At 48.2% G+C, this 20,350-nt stretch overlaps 1 protein-coding gene across 3 annotated transcripts in view; it reads right to left on the reverse strand.

Moving 5' to 3' along the window:
* Nucleotides 1–20,350, reverse strand: part of KSR1 (kinase suppressor of ras 1) — a 71,774-nt gene that overhangs the window by 12,472 nt on the left and 38,952 nt on the right. For 2 of the 3 annotated variants that reach the window (XM_048519538.1, XM_048519537.1), the window contains 5 exons: nt 17,337–17,397; nt 6,193–6,276; nt 4,745–4,806; nt 4,527–4,636; nt 2,242–2,410 (listed from right to left, as the gene is read on the reverse strand). In XM_048519538.1, coding sequence (XP_048375495.1) covers nt 2,242–2,410; nt 4,527–4,636; nt 4,745–4,806; nt 6,193–6,276; nt 17,337–17,397 — 486 coding nt within the window. The remainder of the gene's footprint in view (nt 1–2,241; nt 2,411–4,526; nt 4,637–4,744; nt 4,807–6,192; nt 6,277–17,336; nt 17,398–20,350) is intronic. The other variant, XM_048519536.1, reaches the window with a different exon arrangement.

The following is a 20,350-nucleotide window of genomic DNA, read 5'->3' on the forward strand; positions in this document are numbered from 1 at the left end:
AGTAAAGCTCTTGATTGGGTCCCTCCCTGGGCACTGACATGTGATTTGGCTGTTTTGTTGTCTGCTCTTATGCAGACATTCATGTTCTTTATGGCCTCTTGAAAGTGTTGTAGGGCTAAGCGGACTGTTCTTAACTTCAGGAAGTGTATGCTGCGATTAGATTCCATTTTGGTCCATGTGTCCTGTACATGTCCCCAGCCCACCAGGCTTGCATCTGTAGTAAACTGTTTGTCTCCTGACCAGTGAATTGGTTTTCCCCTGCAGAGAGGGTGGCAGCATCCTTCATCAAGGAATAAGGTAAGTACGGTTGATGGGCTGTTTGAGGGCAATCTGTCTTTGAGATGGTAGTATCAACCACTGTAATTCTTGAGACTGGGCTCTTGCTGCAATGACTGAACTCTGTAATTGGGCCAGCATCATCAGGAGATCCAGTTTCTTTACCACCTGAATTCTTCTTACTGCCTTCACTATTTTCTGTGCCTTTTCCAGAGGTAAAAATAGCCTGCCTGTTGAGAATCTATGATTGCCCTCAGGTGGAGTATTGACTGTGATGAAGACAACTGACTTTTCTGGATGTTTATTAGGAACCTGTGAAGCCCATGGTGATCTCTAGATCCTTCCAAGCTTTTGAATGGGAAGGTGACCTGATTAGAAGGTCGCCAGGCACATGGATTCCCTGGGTCCTCAGGTGAGCTACTAATGGAGCAGGGAGCTTTGTAAATATTCTGAGAGAAGACAGACTGAAAGACATAGTCTTGTACTGGAAATGGAACTTTCCAAAGGTGACTCTGAGAAAGTGGCGGTGAGCTGGAAAAATCTATCCATGGAGATATAACTCTGTCAAGTCTACTGATGTCATAAACTCTCCCTTCTGTGGGGATTCTGCTACAGTTCTCAAAGTTTCCATCACAAATTTGATCAGGAATTTTAGTTTCAAGACCAATCTGCAGTCTCCATTTTTCTTTGGAACTATGAAAAAATTGAGTAAATTCCTGAGAACCTTTGTGATTATGGTATTGAATCCATTGCATCTATGTATTAAGAATGAGCCAGGAACAGTATAAAAATGAAGAAAAATAGGTCTGCCCGGCTCAAAAGAACAGCAATAAAATCATAAACTTTAAAAACAATATATCCAATGACCCAAATATCAACAATGGTAACAATAATACAATACATGAACAACAGACAAGAAAGAGATCCCAAAATATGCACAAAAGGTAAGTCTCTGTACAAATAATATCCCTTCAGTGAAAACCTCGCAATTCAATTGTGAAGCATCAAACAGAGCTCCAGCAATCAGCTCCACTGAAATGAAAAGAAAGTTTGTCCTTCATCACAACATTGGAATAACCAAATAGTTGGCTGCTTGTTGCTCTAATAACAGAGGCTTGAACTCCTCCCGTAGCCAGATCTCACCTGGATACTGTGAAAAGAGATGAACTGGCCATGCCTGAGCATGAATGAAGATCAAAAGTGGGAAGTGCTTACAGTTGCCAGATGTTCAGCTGGATGCCACATCAGGAGACGAGCTCGCCACACATAAACATCAAACAGGCACCAGTAGTGCTAACCCAGGTCAGTTAAACACCTTCAACCTTAGTCTTCTTCAGCCACAACAATTATACACAGAAGGTATCAAGACATCTAGCCCAAACATATAACTTCACAAGACGAAGCATCAAAATTCTCAAACCAAAAGGAATTTCTTCTGGCATCTCCTCGGAACCCAGGCAGTGTCCTACGGGACCAAAAGAGCTGAGATTCGAGGGTCAATGCAGGGCCCTCCTGCTTTGTGGGTCAAGCAGAATAATCCCAAGCTCTCCTTCTGAAGACACAGCTGCATTTGAAACTTCAGGGGCAGAGTCCACTGAGGACATAACAATCTACTAAGGGGAGACAGGCTGATGACGGAGGTTTTTTTCCCTAAAGTTAGAATGCCTGGATGGTAGAGAAGACAAACAACTTTAATACGGAAGTTTAGACATGCAATAGGGAAAGATTTTGCAATCTGTGAGAATTGGTGTCTTATGGAGTTCACAGAATCCATGCACTCTCTGAGGAGGCAGGAAAACAACTGAGGAGGCCAAGCATCCCCTCTCTGTTGGGAGTGGAAAGACCAGTCTAATTCCTGCCTCCTAGGATGATGGGAAGAGTGCCAGGATGTCCTCCTCATCTCAAAAGAAAACTTTTCCCCCCAATTGAACCGAATATATCTAAGCCTTCCCCGCTGCCAATTACCTGGGAAGTTAAACCGGCTGTCCCGCTGCCCCATGGGAGATGGGTTTGGGGGTGGCGTCGCACTGGGTGGGTTGGAAGACTGGAAGGGGGCTGGAGAAGACGGTGTGGAAGAGGTGGTTGAAGATGGGTTGCTGCTGGAGTCGAGGTGGTTCATTGCTGGTGGGTGGTCCTGAAAATCACCAAAAGGAGGCAGAATTTTAATCTATTGCAGTGGGAATGTCAAAGTCCTGTCTCAGCTAGCATAGCTGCAAAATCCCATGTCTCATTTCCACGTTAAGCATTATGGTGAGAGCCAATGCCTAAAGGAAGTGCAAGGGGTGCTTTACAGGCAGAAAGTTCTAAATTCAATCACCAGCATTTTCAATTACAGCAGGAAGGGCCTCTCCCTCCCTGCAGCTTTAGAGCCACGAGCAGACAAGGAATTAACTGTGTGGCTCAATGAATGATCAGACAAGGCAGGATATAAATGTTTTAAAATCAACCAGTCAATCAAAAGTGGCTCCTGTGCGACGCTCTGCGAAAAAGAGCCCCACATCCAGAGTGGTCCCACGTTAGCCACAGCGAGCGGGGATGGGGGTCAGGGACAGAAGGCCGTCCTTCTTTCAGATCCAGGCTGCATTCACACATCTCTGGATGGTGCACTGTCACACTGCCACAGCAATCACTCACAAGTGGTTTATTCTGTGTGCAGAAGCCAATCAAGTTGCACATGGCGGCTGAAGTACTGATAGTGTAACATCCAATGATGTGTGGGTGCAGCTCCAATGCGATGCTTGCTGAGTAGCCCAACTGGTTCTACACCATGAAGAATTGGTGGAAACAATTAAAAGAAGCCTACGCATTAGATGTGCCTGTCGAAGGAAAATCCCCTTTGATTCGATTCCCTTTGATATGATCTATGACTCCGTGGTGGCGAACCTTTGGCACTCCAGATGTTATGGACTACAATTCCCATCAGCCCCTGCAATTGTCCATGCTGGCAGGGGCTGATGGGAATTGTAGTCCACAACATCTGGAGTGCCAAAGGTTCGCTACCACATGTTGACAAAATCTGTAGCGTGTACCCCAAACACCTGTCCGCCGTGGCTCCCCAGCACTGAAATATCTTTGTGGCTGAAGGTGGGTGAATGCCTTTATGGCAAAAGCCCATCGGCTTCAAGTGGCTTAGAAGGCCAGTTAAATGTAAATATATATATATATTTAAGTTCTTTTCATTACTCCAATGGGAGAATGTAAACGATTTTTCCAAAACATTTTGTTACTGTTTGTAAAATTATAAAATTATTTCAGTTACTTATAAGTAAATTGCTACTCCCGTGGGACAACAAATTTTTGAATTTATTATTGTAGCCAAGTTTTCTTCATTTTCACTTTATGGCAAAAGCTGTATGGCTTCAAGTGGCTTAGAAGGGGTTAATTCTGCTGAGGATTGCCCTGCAAGTCAGCCTTCCCTAGAGTTCCTGTGCTGGGGGGTGGGGGGAGGTTCTCTGAACATGTGTCTGAATCAACACTGTATTTGCTGGAGTTTCAGAAAAGAAGTGGCTAAGTTAATGAGATATTTGCTGAGCTAAGAAGGCTGGGATTTGAAAATCATGCTGGGGGTGGGGGGGATAACAGTGTGACAATTTTATATTGCGGGGGGGGGAGGAGATATTCTTTCAGTAGAAGAGATTTTTATTTTATGCACAACTCGAAACAGGAAAAGGTAGGGAGAAGGTGGTCGAAACGGCAGGAGGCCCCTTCAACAATGTCGTTTGCCTAATTATGAATCCAGCCCAGCTCCTGACAGATCCCTCGCCATCCAACACATTTATCCTGCTTCCCATAGAGTCCTCCTTTTAACGTTTGCGGGGGTGCTTTGTCACAGAGGAAAAGTCTCTGCTTTGCATGCAGAGGACCCCCAGGTTCAATCCCCAGCATGCCCAGTTGAGAAAGGCCAGGCAGTAGGTGACGAGAAAGACTTCCCCCTGAGAGCCACGGGACTCAATGGCAGAGCACCTGTTGGGCAGGTAGAAGGTGCCAGGGTCAATCCGCGACATCTCTAGTTGAAAGGGCCAGGCAGCGGATGACGCGAAAGACCTTGGGCTGAGACCACAGACAGCAACTGCTGATCCGAGTCAACAAGACGGACTTTGATGGTCCAAGGGCCTGACGGAGTAGACAGTGTACACAAAGTTTCATGGTGCACATTAAACGAAGTGCACGCAATGGGCAGGCTCAGGGCCTCCTCACTCAGCAGCGCCCCAATGTTGTCCTCTCCAGGAGTTCTGAACTTTCTGAAGTACCTTTTTAGTGAGTGCTTTCGGAAGAGTCCCGAACTGTGGTTCCGAAGGTCTGTCCACTGGATTATTGATATCAGAAGGGACAGATTCTGTTCGCCTTAATCTCGGTACTACTGAAGAAAGATGTAAGAGAAAGGGAAGAAGAAAATGTGAAATCTGGATTTTTTCACTGCAACAAAATGCCTAGGAATTTGGGGACACACCCCACACACCAAACTTACATGGCAGAAAAGATATTCTACAAGGAGGGGCTTCTTTTGTACATTTGTTATGACACTTTAATCTGCAAAAAAGAGAGAGAGAGAGAGGAAGGGGGGGAGGGAGATATAAGATACACATCAGATCATATGAGGTACATGTCTGTGCATCTATTTCTGTGGCTGGAACTCACATCGGAATACCTGCTGATGTGAAGTCTCACTGAGAAAGCCACCAGACCTCTGGGGAAATGTTAGCAAGCATTCCTGGAACGTTGAGTCCTGTCAGTTTGCAGACTCACTAAGGCCAAGGCCATAGGAAGGGTACATAAAACAAACCCATGGACAGGACAGGCTACCAGCCAAGCAAGCAGAACTGAGAGTCAGAAGCATGAGGGCAGGAACAAAGGAGGTGAGGCAGGATTTTCAGAACCTTGGACAAGTCACAGAGAGCTGCTGACTTGTCTAGGATCACTCTGAGCTCTCTGGCTCCTCCCCTTTCCTGAAGAGCAACGAGCTTTGATGGGGTCCTTTCTGGGACTGGAGGAAAGTGTTCTGCGCTGGGTCTCGCCAGAGCAGGGCTTGGGGACCATGAGGCCTTCAGTGGCAAGAGTGCCTTGACCTAGTTTGGGGGCTCCCAGCTGAGGGGTTTGGTCACAGGCCTGGGGCCTCTGCAAGGGGCCATGGCACAATGGAAGAATATCCGTGTTGCATGTGGAAAGCCCCACATTCCATCCCCAGCATTTCCAGTGGAAAGAAGGATCAGGCAGTTAGTGATATGGAAGATCTGAGTTCCTGGAGAGCTGACTTGATAGGCCATTGGCCTGATTCAGCATAAGGCAGCTTGTTGTGCTGAGTGTGGCAGTGACATGCACTCCTCCCTCCCTCTCACCCCCCCCCCACAATTCTTCAGCCCCGCTCCTTCTGTGCATGCGTGTAGTTTGCTGCTTACAGCTGGAGTCATGACATCCAGCCTTCACCAAGACACAACTGCAGCTGCTCATCACTTGAGCTTTACCTGCTGTTCATGAGATGCTATGAAATGCCACGAGAGGGGCAACAGCTGAGCCTCTGCTTGGCACACAGACGGCCCCAGGTTCAATCCCTGGCATCTGCAGGCAGCAAGTGAGGTAAAAAACCTCAGCCTGAGACTCTGGGGAGCTGCTGCCAGTCCGATTCAGTACAAAGCAGGTTGTGTGTACATACCACACACTCAGGTGGCACTCCGTTAAATAAATAAATGAATGCAGGTTAAATTCTCAGCTCAGGCTAAGCGGACTGCTGGGATAGCCTTGAGAAAGCTACCCCCCCACCACACGCACAGCCTCTTTACAAGGATAAAGCTCTTAGATACAGTCACAAATGGGACTCCAGTGTCCCAACATACATCTGTGACAGATAACAACGAATCACGTCGCACATCGTGTGGCATACATTTCCATTCAGTGAAAGCTGCCTCTCTGCAAACTCACCTGCAGTGTTTACACTTCACTCCAAACATCATGCTTTTTTGACACACCTGGCACACCTGAGACAGCCACGATTTTGTAGAGAATCTAAGGAAGATAAAAAGGGATTGGGGGGGGGGGGCAGGAAAAAAGGCATACCAATGAACTATAGAAGAACACGTTTATGGGTTTTACATTTGGCTCTGTCCTCTTGGGAATGGCTCTTCTCCCATTTTTCAAGTTACCCAAAGATCAGTCTTTTAGAGGAAGGATCACAGCTCTGTGGTAGAGTCCTTATGTTGCATGCAGAAGACCCAAGGGTCAATATCTGACCTCTCTCATTAAAAACAATCTCAACAGCAGATGCTAAGAAATGATCCAAGACCTGAGGGAACCGCTGCCAGCCCCAAGAGAGGCAGTGATTGGCTATGGGTCTGACACCTGGCGATCAGACCTTTGTATTGTTTGGAAGGATCACAGCAAGCCCCAGCATCTCCAGTTGCAGGTATACCCTGATGTAGGTTTGGAAATTTATTTATTTAATTTATTTATTTATTTATTTATCCATCCATCCATCCATCCATCCATCCATCCTTTAGACTTTTATTTTTTTATTTTTTATTTATATATTTATTAATTCGGCTTTTATACCGCCCGATCCCCGAAGGGCTCCGGGCGGTGAACAGCAAGGATTCAGAGACAACAGGAGCAAAACACATATACAATATAAAGACATAAGCTCCATCTCATGTCAGCACTAAAATAACCTAAAACCAGCGGAAACAAATTAATACATAAAAGCATAAAAGCAGGCGTCCAACCTCAAATTTAAAACCTACCCCCAGAAAAAAGGGGGGGACGGTAGGCCCCTCAATATGAGGGGACCCTGATGTAACAGCCCTGAAAACCAGAGGGCAATAAGGAGCAGTAGGGGGCACCATATCAGCGGCCAGACACTCCAAAGGCCCGGTGGAACAACACAGTCTTACAGGCCCTGCGGAACTCACCCAGGTCCCGCAGGGCCCGGACAGTTGGAGGAAGGGTGTTCCACCAGGCCGGGGCCAGTGCTGTAAAAGTCCTGGCCCGCGTGGAGGCCAGCCGCATCATAGAGGGGCCAGGGATCACCAGCAAATTGGCCTCTGCTGATCGCAGAGGCCGAGTAGGGATATATGGGGTGATGCGGTCTCGAAGATACGAGGGTCCGGGCGGTGCACAGCATACAGTCAGGATACAGTAATAAAATAGCTAAAACCTTTAAAAACAGCGATAAAAGCAATGAAAGACTAAATGTAATAAGTATGATAAATATAAGTGGTGTCCGACAACCCCATTTTAAAAAATCCTCTCCCAAGAGGGAGGGATGGCGAGTCCCATTAGATGACAGGAGGCCCAGATGTAAGGAGCCAGGAAAAAAGGGGGGGGCACCATCAGCGGCCGGATCCTCCAAAGGCCCAGCGGAACAACTCCGTCTTACAGGCCCTGCGGAACTCACCGAGATCCCGCAGGGCCCAGACAGCTGGAGGGAGAGCGTTCCACCAGGCCGGGGCCAGAGCTGTAAAGGCCCTGGCCCGCGTGGAGGCCAGCCGCATCATCGAGGGGCCAGGGCCACCAGTAAGTTGGCCTCAACTGAGCGAAGAGGCCGTACAGGGACATATGGGGTGATGCGGTCTCGAAGATACGAGGGTCCCTCTCTTTTCCCCAAGACTTTGGAAAGTTGCTGATGAGCTGGAGGAGATCACACCAACCCCAGAGACCGGGATTTTCTCAGTATTGGCGCCTCACAGGTGAAACTGCCCGTGCCCTTGAGACCTGCCTGCAGTCCATGTTGCTTTCTTTTCGGCACCAAGCCGAAATGTTTTTGTTCATCCAAGTTTCAAACATTACTTTAGTTTGGAAGCTGCTATTTTAAACTGTTGGCGGTCTGTTTTTACAATCTTGTGTCTTGATATGGGGCTTTTTAATGCTGGATTTTAATTAATATCTTTTAATGTCTTGTTTTTATTATTTTTATTTTGTAAGTTATAGAATCAATTAGGTTGCTGGTAAAATGTACCAACCTCGAGGTGAGGCCTGACGCCTCAGCAACTGCGACAAATCTCCAGACTGCAGATGTCAGTTCCCGGGGCGGAAACGGCAGTTTTGGAGGGAGGGCTCTATGACATCATGTCCCTTGTGTAACCCTGCCCTGCACACCCTGCCTTATGAAATATTGGATTTCATATAGTTTCTTATGCCATGTGCTGAAAAATGCCAGCTTCCTTGTTTGTATGGGTGGTTAGCAGATGTCCAAGCTGAAAGCAGGCCCCAGGCAAAAAGTCTGTTTAGAAAGATTAAATCAATGAATGAGTTACTCCTGCATAACCTGGAGGTCTCATTTTGTTGGAGGGCATGCTTGATTACCACACCTTGCAAAGATACTGTTAAGACAAAGAACATGGAAAGCCACCTCAGTATCAGATACTACATTTCCCTATCTCTTCTGGAAACCAAGTCATCAACAAAGGGTTGCTTCTCTACATCTCCTCTACCTTTGTCATGACTCTCCTAAAACCACTCACCTTATCCTGATCTAAATGTCTCAGCTAAATCTGAATATCCTGGCAGTGACTCTCAAGAGTTAATCTGCATGGAAGCCTTTCAGCGTTTCCTCGTTTAGCTTAACAAAGCAATTTTGGCCCCATTGTCCCGGGTTTAGCAGTAGATGAGCTAATTAGCTAGCTCTGCACCCCAAACCCAGCACAGATGTGAAACCCAGTGCAATTGGTTCCTTTTCCCACTGTAAGGGATTCAATGGTGTTGATGTTCAGAACAGCCGCCTGGCCTTGACTGAATTCCATAACCCGGGCGATGGGCCAGCATCTGCGGCGGAGACTCTGGTGGAGGCCTTATCTCTTCGAGAGGGATGAGAACTCCGTTCCCATGAGAAACCGGGAGGGGGGATGGGATGGACAGAATTATAACCTGTGCTTCTGGCGGGAGACTTTATTCCTGCCACGTCGTGTACGTGAGCTTTCTAGGATGTCTGAATAAACGGTCTTTTACACCAAAAAGCCTTTTATTTCTGCTTCTATGGAATTCTTGGCATTGTGGCAGGAATCCTAGTTCATCTTATCTTCCCAGTGTAGTGGACCTCTGGTGTCTCGCATGGAGAGGTTGGAATATTCCTGAAACTGTGGATAAAAGCGGTAGCCCCAAAGAGGGCTCCGAAGCCTCTTCTGGATTTTGGAGGAACCGCGGGAGAACGGGTCTCGCTTTGGTAACTCTTTCCCCCGGCCCTCAGACAACACGAAGTCTTCCCTACCCGCTGGGACGAAAGGGACGAGGAAACCATCAAGTGTGGACTTGCATGAGTCGCTTAGGGCGCTGTCTGGCGGATCGGGCTTCGTGGATCGGATACCTACCCGCTTCCGCAGGGATTACAAACCTCAGATGCAACCTGTCACGGGAGGAGATGGGCCTGACCACTTTTCATGCGTAACCCAGGAGTCAATTGAACCATTCCTGACCTCGTAGATTGATGATGCTCCCAAGAATCCACCGTGGTGCATAGCACTGGGGCCGTCTCTAAGACTACCGTAGAAACCGACTATATCGGGATTGGGAGGGTATCCGCATTGAAGCTTCCCGATCGACTCTAGATCCTGGATCAGCAGTTGCACCTGAGGCTTCAAGGAGTCGCTGTGGACACGAGGGTGCTGCATCCGAAGCGAGGAGGGAATCAAGAAAGCTCTGCCTTCTCATCCGACCTATTTCCCGGCCAAAAGAGAGCTGATGAGGAAGTGGGCCGACTGCAAGATGCCCAGGAAGCATGGGCCCGCGGAACGCCAGCTATGGGAAGAGGAACGGAGCAGCTGCAGCAAGAGCGCGAAAACCTGCAAAAGGACCGGGAACAGCAGCTGTAAAGAAATCCAACTCGACCGACCGGTACAGACGCTGCAACGGCAATATATGCAGAATCTATCGGTCCATGATAAGGTCCTGGAACACCTAAACTGGACTTAGAGCTACCAACGCCAAAAACGTTATGCCTTTGCGCACAAAGTGAACTAACTGCAGCTATTCAACCAGACCTAATCCGGCCAAACTTCGGAACGAGAAAGTAGCTTTGCATCGCGCTATTCAAGATGCCTTTGACCAGCGTTAAAGAGACTTAGCCTTTTGAAAAGGACCTTGAAGAAGCAGTACGCGAGCCCTAAGCTGGAGTCTACGCTGTTACCGGGTAACAGCCAACGCCAGAGGGGCGACGCTTCTGGGTCCCATAATTTCGCCAGATCTTGCCACCTTCCAAAGACCTGCTCCCACCAGAGCACCAGCGGGCGCTGGTGCCCCAACTCCACCGATTCCGTTTCCAAGCGTCACTAACTCATAACCGCCGGCCTGGCATGTAGCCTAGGCCGCGAGAGGATATTACAGACCTCCGATACTCGCCTCGCTTCGATGGGACCCCTTCCAAACTCCCCTACTTCATCCTGGGTAACTCGATGCCCACATGGAGGGACTATGACGATTTGTACCGGTCTGAACGCTGAAAAAATATCGGGACATCGTGGTTCCGCCTTTGGATGGAGCGGGTACGACTGGTTTGTGACTCTTTGACCTGCAAGGGGAGGATACCTCGCGACGGTGCTCATGCTCCTCCCAAGCCTTAAGGGCTCGCCTAAGATCCGGATGCTGAAAATGAAGCCATCCGCACCATTAAATCTATTCAGCAAGGCAACCGCTTTGCCAGTGAATTTGTTCGCGGACTTCAGGCGGGCGGCTGCTCGACTCTCCTGAAGTGGCCTGAGCGATGAAATGTGAATACTTCTCGATGCCGCCGGTGCTGAAACGCACTTTATTCGATCCCACGCACTATTGCTGAATGGATCAATTAGGATCTCAAGTGGCGCTCGCTGGATTATCGCCACACAAATTTAATGCCTAAAACCCGCCAAGCACACCACCGCTATACTCGCAAGCCATTCCAGCGCAGTCTCTACGGGTCCACCTCCGAAGCGCCGCCGCCGCTTGGGATTGTAAGGTCTTTACCGCGGAGGACCGGTCATCTAGCTGCCAACCGTCTCAAAACAGAAGCCAACCGCTTCCGCCGCGCCGCGACCCCATCTGCTGCCACCATCGTGAACTGGGCCGCCTCCACGGGTTTCGTTTGGGCGTCACCGGCGCTTACCCAGAAGAGAAGTGGCGTTTGTTCTTCAAAATTTCTGGATAAGGGTTCACTCCAGATGCGGTGAGTGAAGGCAGCGCCCATTACGTATCTGCCATTCTGGCCAACCCCGCTAAGCACACTCTCAGATATAGCGCCTCAGCCCTTTGTAGATTCTGCTCCTATTGCTTACTGCGCCCCAAGTGGCTGAGGAACTTGACTAGACCGAAGTTCCTAGCTAAGCCCATACCGTCACACACAAATGGACGGGTAGCCCTCAATGGGTTAAGGACCGCCCAGTTCAAAACGCAACCGTTCTCCTCCGCGCCTCGACCATTGGGAGAAAATTAGTTTTATTCTGGGCCCCAGTGGCCAAACACCCATAGTCCTGGCATGCCATGGTTGTTGTTGCATGAACCAAAATTCATTTGGAAAGAATCGATCTTAGAATTCACTGACCCCTGTGGAGAACACATGAATTGGGGGAATAACTTCACCTCCTAATGACATACACCCCTGGCTTCGCTAGCGTGCACGCCTAATTGTTCCCGAATCCACCGGGCGCTCCACCGCTTACCAAGATTTAGCCAGAGTATTTCAGGAGCAAGAATGCGACCAATTGCCACCCCATAGAGACACTGACCGGGTAAAATCAGATACAGCCAGGGGCTCAACTGCCCAAGGTAGAATCTAATGCGATGAGTCCCAATGAGGAGAAGGAACTTCGTGCTCTCTTAGACAAGAACCTTACTCAAGGGTTCATATGACGAAGCTACCAAACACACACATGCTGCTCTCTGTATTATTTGTTAAAAAAAAGGACGGTCTTTAAGGCTCTGTACGGATTACCGAGGACTCACGCGTTTCCTGTCCAATAAATACCCTTTGCCTTTGATCAAGGACCTTTTAGATGCATTGGGCAAGTGACGTATTTTTACTAAGTTGGATTTAAGAGAAGCTTACTACAGAGTCAGGATTGCGAAGGCTATGAACATTTGACTGCATTTTAACACTGTAATTTGGACAGTATGAATACTTAATAATGCCATTCGGCTAAGTGGTCCTGAGCTTTTATGGCCCTCATCAAACGGTTCTACATGACTTATTACAAGGGGAGTAGTGGTGTAACTTAGATGATGTTTTAATTTATTCCACAAACCATGGAGGAGAGCATGAAGCCTTGGTTCGGAAGTATTAAAACGCTGCTCGACAACTCCCTCTTTGCAAAAAACTTTCTAAATGTTGTTTTCACCAATCCCTCCATCGAACTATTTAAGCAATGGATCTCTTCCTCGAGGGTTAAAAATGGATCCTGCTAAGATTGAAGCAGTCCTCCAATGGTCTGCCCCCACCAATCGGAAGGAACTCCAGTCTTTCCTAGGGTTTGCTAATTTTCTATCGTGATCTTTATAATTCCCAATTCGCTGAACTGACTCTCCCACTCACAGACCTCTTTACGCACTAAAGGTAAAGACCCACAGGTTGCCAAGCCCGGCCCCTTTCTGTCTAAGGAATGTCAGACAGCCTTTCAACATTTAAAAATCAGCTTTTACCACCTAACCTATCCTAAAACACCTGACCCAGATCTTCCTTTTGTGGTTCACGGGATGCCTCGACAAAGCTTGGTGCAGCCCTGTTGCAGAGAAATAAAGATGATAGGCCTTTGTTCCGTGCTTATTTATCATAAAAATTGCGCTGAGCTCAACTGGACTGTAGGGGATAAAGAGACTGGCGCTATCAAAGTAGCGCCTTCCACTTGGCCACTGGCTGAGGGGCTAAACACCCCTTTCAAGTTTGGTCGATCACAAGAACTTCTGGCCGGCCTTTCCACCCTCAAGATGTCCGCAAACAACTCCACAATGATTTCTTCTCGCTTTCACTGTCCATTTTTTCCTGAAAACCAATAAACTGGCTGATGCGCCAAGGCTTCGCCTGGGAGGGGTGGAGCTGCTCACGGGATATTCACACTGTTCTCTCCTCCCACCAGCTGGCTGTCACTGATCTCAGACGCCCACTCCTCCTTTTCCACCCATTCCCAGCCTGGATCTCTCCTTTCCTACGGAACTCGAGGAGCGCGAGCCACCAGCGGAGGAAGGTGACTCCCACCGCTTTGGAGAATGGGTGTTTGAGGCGGGGGGGATTGTTGGTACGCGGCCTCCTCCTCCGTAGCAGGTTCTCGAGGCCTGTCATGATGCCCGCCGGGCTGGACATTTTGGCTTCCTTAAGACTCTGCATTTGGCCCGGCCACACTTTGGTGGCGCTGGCGCAAAGACATTGAGACATATATCAAAGGATGCTCTTGTTTGTGCGGAAGCCAAATCAGTTCCGAAAACCCCATGGTCTGTTGAAGCCTCTCCGGTGGCCTCCCGCCTCTGGGAAGTCATCTCCATGGATTTTATTACGGATTTGCCAGAAAGTCAAAGGCAACACAGTCGTGTGGGTGGTGGTGGACTTATTTGCCAATCAAGCCCATTTCATCCCATGTGCTTCCATCCCTCCGCTCCTAAGTTAGCGCTACTTGTTCATTCAGCATATTTTATCGCCTACACTCCTCCCCGCTAAGGTGGTGTCCCAATCAAGCAAACCTAATTCATTTCAAAGTTCTTGAAAGCTTTCCTGGCTTGTTAGGGTCACCGCAATTGCCGCCTCTACCACGCTCAAAGTGACGGTGAGTCGGAGAGAATCTAACAGAACTCCTTGAACAGTATTTACGCTTGTTACACCAACTATCACCAAGACAACTGGTATGTATTTAATTCCGCTTGCAGAATAATGCCTACAATAATGCGTTCATAGCAGTACAAAAAAACCCTTCGAATTGTGTCTGGTCGGTCCTTCCCTCCGTCGCGAACTACCTGCAGAAGCGTTGAATCCTCCAGAGATCAGCTTTACAGCAAGCTAAAGATTCCCAAAACTTCAAGCGGATAAGCACCGCCGGATTTCCCTTTACGCGGTGGGCTCTGGGTATATTTGTCTGCCTCAAGAATCTCAGAGACGCATATAAATTTTTCAAAACTGGGCAAAAGATTCGTGGGACCTTTAAGATTACTAAAGTGATTAATGATGTCACTGCCCGATTAGACTTGCCTAATTCTCTAAGTAATATCCATCCTGTCTTTCATTCCAGTTTACTCCAAGGAGGCTCCCCGCTTCCGATGCCTGGCACGATAATCATTGGAGAGACCCCTCACGACTATAATTGATGGCCACAAGCATTACGTAAATTGACGCCATCCTGGACTCTCGCTTTAATCGCAAACGCTTGCAATATTTAGTCTCTTGGTGGGATATTCCTCTGGGTATAATCAATGGGTCTATTCAGAAAATATTGACGCCCTTCCTCATTTCTGCTTTCCACCGCACCTTTCCGCACAAACCTGGGGGGGAGAAGTTTTTCTTAAGGGAGGCAGAGTGTAAGGGATTCAATGGTGTTGATGTTCAGAACAGCCGCCTGGCCTTGACTGAATTCCATAACCCGGGCGATGGGCCAGCATCTGCGGCGGAGACTCTGGTGGAGGCCTTATCTCTTCGAGAGGGATGAGAACTCCGTTCCCATGAGAAACCGGGAGGGGGGATGGGATGGACAGAATTATAACCTGTGCTTCTGGCGGGAGACTTTATTCCTGCCACGTCGTGTACGTGAGCTTTCTAGGATGTCTGAATAAACGGTCTTTTACACCAAAAAGCCTTTTATTTCTGCTTCTATGGAATTCCTTACACCCACCAAGGAACAATCTACCTTATAAAAGTTCAGTTCACCTGCAACACGTTGCTCATTACTAGCCTGTACCTCCCTTGGTCTGGTCAGTTTTGAGACACGATATCATCCTTCACTGGGTTTCTGTGCTGGCGTGGAATCCCTTCCTTCTACTTCATCTACTTTTAGGTAACGTATCACCCTGCAATTCCCAATTCCCTCTCTATCCTCCCATCTATATTTCAAACCTTTTTATATACTAGAACTTGAATGTATGTGCTCTTGTGCTTTACTGTATGTGTGTGCTTTTGAACCAAAATTATATTTATTATTTTATTTTATTTATTGTTTCGATTTATAAACCGCCCCATCCCCTGGGGGCTCTGTTAAAACTTAAAACTTAATTTGGACTTAAAAACTTAATTTGGACTCTTGCGTTTCTCTGTGGAATATTCATTGCCAGAATTCCTTCCCCGTATTATACAGTCTAAAAGATCCCCTCTGGCCCCCTCTCGCTGCCAACGTTGAGTGCTCATTCCCCTTCGCTACTTTTAAAACCTTAAAGTGTGCTGTTACACTCTTAGCAGCTGGTGGAGAATCCTTTTTATAAAACCCCTTCCCCTGTTAGGCCAGTAACACTTGCCACGCTTAAGCCCCAGATCTCCAGGCTCCAAGCTGGAGCTGGCAATCCAACCACTGGGGCTGACTCCCTGAAATGTCCCTGACATTGCTCTGCAGCCGCTTGTGTCTGGTGCAGCAGAGACAGGGGAAGGCCAGCCTAGAATCACGATGGGAACCGATTTTGCACCCCGCAGGTTCAGAGAGGCAAAGAAGTACAAGCAGAAACAAGTTCACAATCGGTTTTCCCAGGGAAAGAGACCCTATTAAGGACTGTTGGTATAAAAGAATCAATGCGAACTCTACCAATCAGGGGACACTTTAAAAAATGGCAGAATTTGAGGAGTGTCCACTGTTGGCAGACACAGTGCTCAAGTCTGGGTTTGCATGTTTTTGGCAAAGCTGTGTGCTGACATAGGTGAAATACGTGCCTCAAAATCCTCTGCAATGTTGTGGTGAAATGGGGTGGAAGTGTAGGATCCATTCTCCACTCAGGCAGCAAACCATCTCTTGTGGAAGCAGCATTATCAGCCTTTCCACAGAATCAATCTCACAAGCAGGCCCTGGAATCCACTGGGCCCATGCGAGGAATCGGGAATCCAGGCTCCATGTTTGAGAAGGAGCATCCCCAGAAAGTCCTTTGCGAGGAATGCCCCCATGATGATGTCACCTACACGTGGAGGCCTTCCGAAAGGTTGGCTTAGTTATATTCCCACTAACATGTCAACAATAGGATGTGAATGTAAATATTCCCCTCATTGCCCTGTAAATTAATTGGGAAGGTCCTAATTTCATCCTTTTCCTGTTTAAAATATCCAACAGTCATGAATGTCAGGATGCCTAGTAGTTGGACTGCTTTTGGGGCTGCTTCTCACCTTCGCTGGGTGGGGGGTGGGATGTCTTTCTATGCTCTGTCTGGGCAGGTGCTGGCTAAGGTTAGCCTCTGTGGTTTCAGTTTGTGCTATTTTTGGCCGTTTCTGCACGGCCACGCTGGGGGTTCGGTCGGCATACATGATGCCGACCCAACCCCCCCGGGACCGCACAAACGGTCCCGGTAACGAAAGGGAAGACAGCGCCATGGAGCGCCGTCGCCCGATCGACCTACCTTCTCTGCAACCATCCGGCGCGTTGCCGAGGCCTGGGAACACGCCCCCACTGCCCTGCGACTCCGGAGCGGTCGTGCAGGGCAGGGTGGCGTGTCCCCTGGCCTCGGCAACGCGCCGGACGGTCGCAGAGAAGGTAGGTCGATCGGGCAAAGGGGGAGAGATGACACCTTCCAGCTGCTGCCATTCGCACGGCAGCAGCTGGAAGCTGCCGTTTTCCGAAAACCTCGCTCAGGGAGCGAGGTGGGAAAATGGCAGCTTTGCACCGCTGGGGAGGATGTGCGGACAGCTCCCTGGGGACAGCGTTTTTGCTATCCCCATGGCGCTGTATTTGGCCTGTGCGGAAAGGGCCTTACTGTCTGCATATTTTCACAGTGCTGTTCCCGTGTGTGTTTGTGTGTGTGTGGGGGAGGGGGGGGATTGTGGAAACATATTACTGTTCACTGCGCAGGAAAAGTCAATCTTGGATTCTCCAAGCTGTCCTCCAGATCGTGAATAAACCTCTGTTCTATACATGGAGTTTGTTTCAGTTTTTGGAGATCGGACATTGAACCACAGAATCATACCTTGATTGCTCTTTAATAGTTAAGTATGTTGGATTATTTACCTGTGTGTAACAGACAGACCAATATCTCTTCGTATTGTCTGAGGAGAACCATGGGGAAGATCTAAGAAACCAAAATAAAGACAGCATCTGTTAAACAAAAAAAGGTGCAGACAAGCATGATTGCAAAGTGGGATCTGCAGAGCGTTGATTCTAGTGGTAGATGAGAGGGCCAATCAGACTGGCCTGCCTCACAGGGCTGTCTCCCCAAGTGATGCATTCCAACCTGAGTCCCTCGCAGAAAGGACAGAACAAAGATACAAAATTTTAAATTTTAAGTATTGAAAAGGATCTTGGTTGTTTCTTTAAAAGAAACAGACTTGCGAGGGGAGGTAAAAAGCAACGGAAAATGAATACTGTCTCCTTTTCTTGTTATGCCCCTTTCTTTCTCGCAGGGAGTACGTGCTAGAGGACCGAGAAGGTGTCCACGTGACCCCATGAACATGATTTTAGCTGTTGGGTTAAAAAAGCAGCCACAATGGAAGATGAAAAGCAGAAGCGCTCGCACTTTTCGTCATGGATTTGTAGCAGATTCGAAAAGCCCAGGGAAGCCAAGAGTGAGCACGATGGCACAGTGGACAGCCAAACAGTTCTCAATTTGGATTGGGGGGAAAAAGATTTTGGTTCAAATTCCCACTCACTTGGATGGAGAGTCACCAGCCCGGCCAAGGGCAGGCCGGGAAGCAAAGACAGCCCTGGAAAAGGAGGGAGGGGCAGCCTGCCTGCCTGCCAAGTTGGCTCCTCTTTCCAAGCCCTCCAGTGGGCCTGGGTAGGCTGCGTGGGCCTTGGGCACTGGCTCCCGTGAGCTGCGTGGACTTGGGATCAGGCAGGCCAGGTGCAGCCTCCCTGCACAGGCCCCTTTTGCCACTGAGCTAGCCCAGCCCAGGTGGGAGGAGGAGGCCATCAGCCCATTGGAATAAGTCCCTGTGGCCATAATGGCCAATCTGCCCCTGTGTCCAGAATGTTTCATGGGCCAGCAGACATTTGAACTGGGTCTCCGTGGTCATCATGTGATATCCTAAGCCCGTGGTGGCGAACCTTTGGCACTCCAGGTGTTGTGGACTACAATTCCCAATTGACCATGCTGGCAGGGGCTGATGGGAATTGTAGTCCATAACATCTGGAGTGCCAAAGGTTCGCCACCACTGTCCTAAGCACTGTACCACATTGGTCTTCCAACGTGACTTGTGACAACCAATCAGAAGATGTGCGAGCTGGTTCCAAAGAAAGCAAGATAAGCATTCCCCAAAGACAGACAATTTATTTACAGTACTTATATCCCAAACTCTCCACTGGAATTTCACCCCTGAGGCAGTTTATAAGAATAAAACATAGAACAAACAGGAAATGACATATTCGTAGAAAAGAAACACTTCAAACTGCAGCTGACAGCTTTATAAATGAATTACAGATTTAAGTATGATGCTGATACAGAAGGTATCCAATACTTTCCAAGGACTCCCACTCCAATTCAATAACACTACAATAATGCTGGAGGTGTGCTAATTGAGCAGATCCAGCCCCAGATGAATGGATTGAGCAGGGCGTGCCTTCACGGCGACACAAGCAAAATGTGACCCAACAATGGCTCACTTGGGCTAAGAACTCCTGGTCACTATTCAGGCCAAATCTGGAACAACCAAATGTACAAACACATTCCAATGTATTGTCGAAGGCTTTCACGGCCGGATTCAACTGGTTGTGGTGGGTTTTCCGGGCTGTGTAGCCATGGTCTAGTGGATCTTGTTCCTAATGATTGAAGGATTGGAGCACCTTCCTTATGAGGAGAGGCTGCAGCATTTGGGACTCTTTAGTTTGGAGAGGAGACGTCTGAGGGGGGGATATGATTGAAGTCTATAAAATTATGCAGGGGGTAGAAAATGTGGACAGAGAAATTTTTCTCTCTTTCTCACAATACTAGAACCAGGGGGCATTCATTTGAAAATGATGGGGGGAAGATTTAGGACTAATAAAAGGAACCACTTCTTCATGCAACATGTGATTGGTGTTTGGAATATGCTGCCACAGGAGGTGGTGATGGCCACTAACCTGGATAGCTTTAAAAAGGGCTTGGGCAGATTTATGGAGGAGAAGTCGATCTATGGCTACCAATCTTGATCCTCCTTGATTTGAGATTGCAAATGCCTTAGCAGACCACCACTGTCCTAAGCACTGTACCACATTGGTCTTCCAACGTGACTTGTGACAACCAATCAGAAGATGTGCGAGCTGGTTCCAAAGAAAGCAAGGAGCAGCAGCAGCAGCAAGCCATTGCTTTCACATCCTGCAGGTGAGCTCCCAAAGGCACCTGGTGGGCCACTGCGAGTAGCAGAGAGGGGACTAGATGGACTCTGGTCTGATCCAGCAGGCTAGTTCTTATGTTCTTATGTTCTAACGTTTTGCCTGCATCTGTGGCTGGCATCTTCAGAGGTGTATCAAAGAGGGAACTCTGTTACACACTCTGCCAGTGAGAAGGGAATTTTTAGTGGGGTATGTATTGTCCATGTCCCAGGGTGGGGCTTATCAGTCTTATCAGAACTTGCTATGCAAAGATGTGGTTGATAGTATTGTATTGCGGGTGGGGCTTATCAGTCCAGGGCATTCACTGCTGCAGGGCATTCACATTTGCATGCCCTGCAGCAGCAGCAGCAGTATTGCTACGCTCAACAAAGGACAAGAGAGACCCCCTCACTTCTGCAGGAGTCTATTGCATGCCCTGCAGCTATGGAAAGGTCTACATAGGATCCACAAAACACAGTATTCCGACTCATATTAAGGAGCACGAAAGACACTGTCGGCTTGACCATCCTGAAAAATCTGCAGTTGCAGAACACGTTTTAAACAAAACTGGACATAACATTTTATTTGAAAACACTGAAATTCTGGACAATTCAGAAGGTTACTATGTCAGACTGCACAGGGAGGCCACTGAAATTCACAAACACCAAGACAACTTCAACAAGAAAAAAGAGACTCTGAGAATTAACAAATCTTGGCTACCAGTACTTAAAAACACC

The sequence above is a fragment of the Sphaerodactylus townsendi genome, linkage group LG16 (assembly GCF_021028975.2).
Source record: "Sphaerodactylus townsendi isolate TG3544 linkage group LG16, MPM_Stown_v2.3, whole genome shotgun sequence".
In the NCBI taxonomy this organism is placed as follows: domain Eukaryota; kingdom Metazoa; phylum Chordata; class Lepidosauria; order Squamata; family Sphaerodactylidae; genus Sphaerodactylus; species Sphaerodactylus townsendi.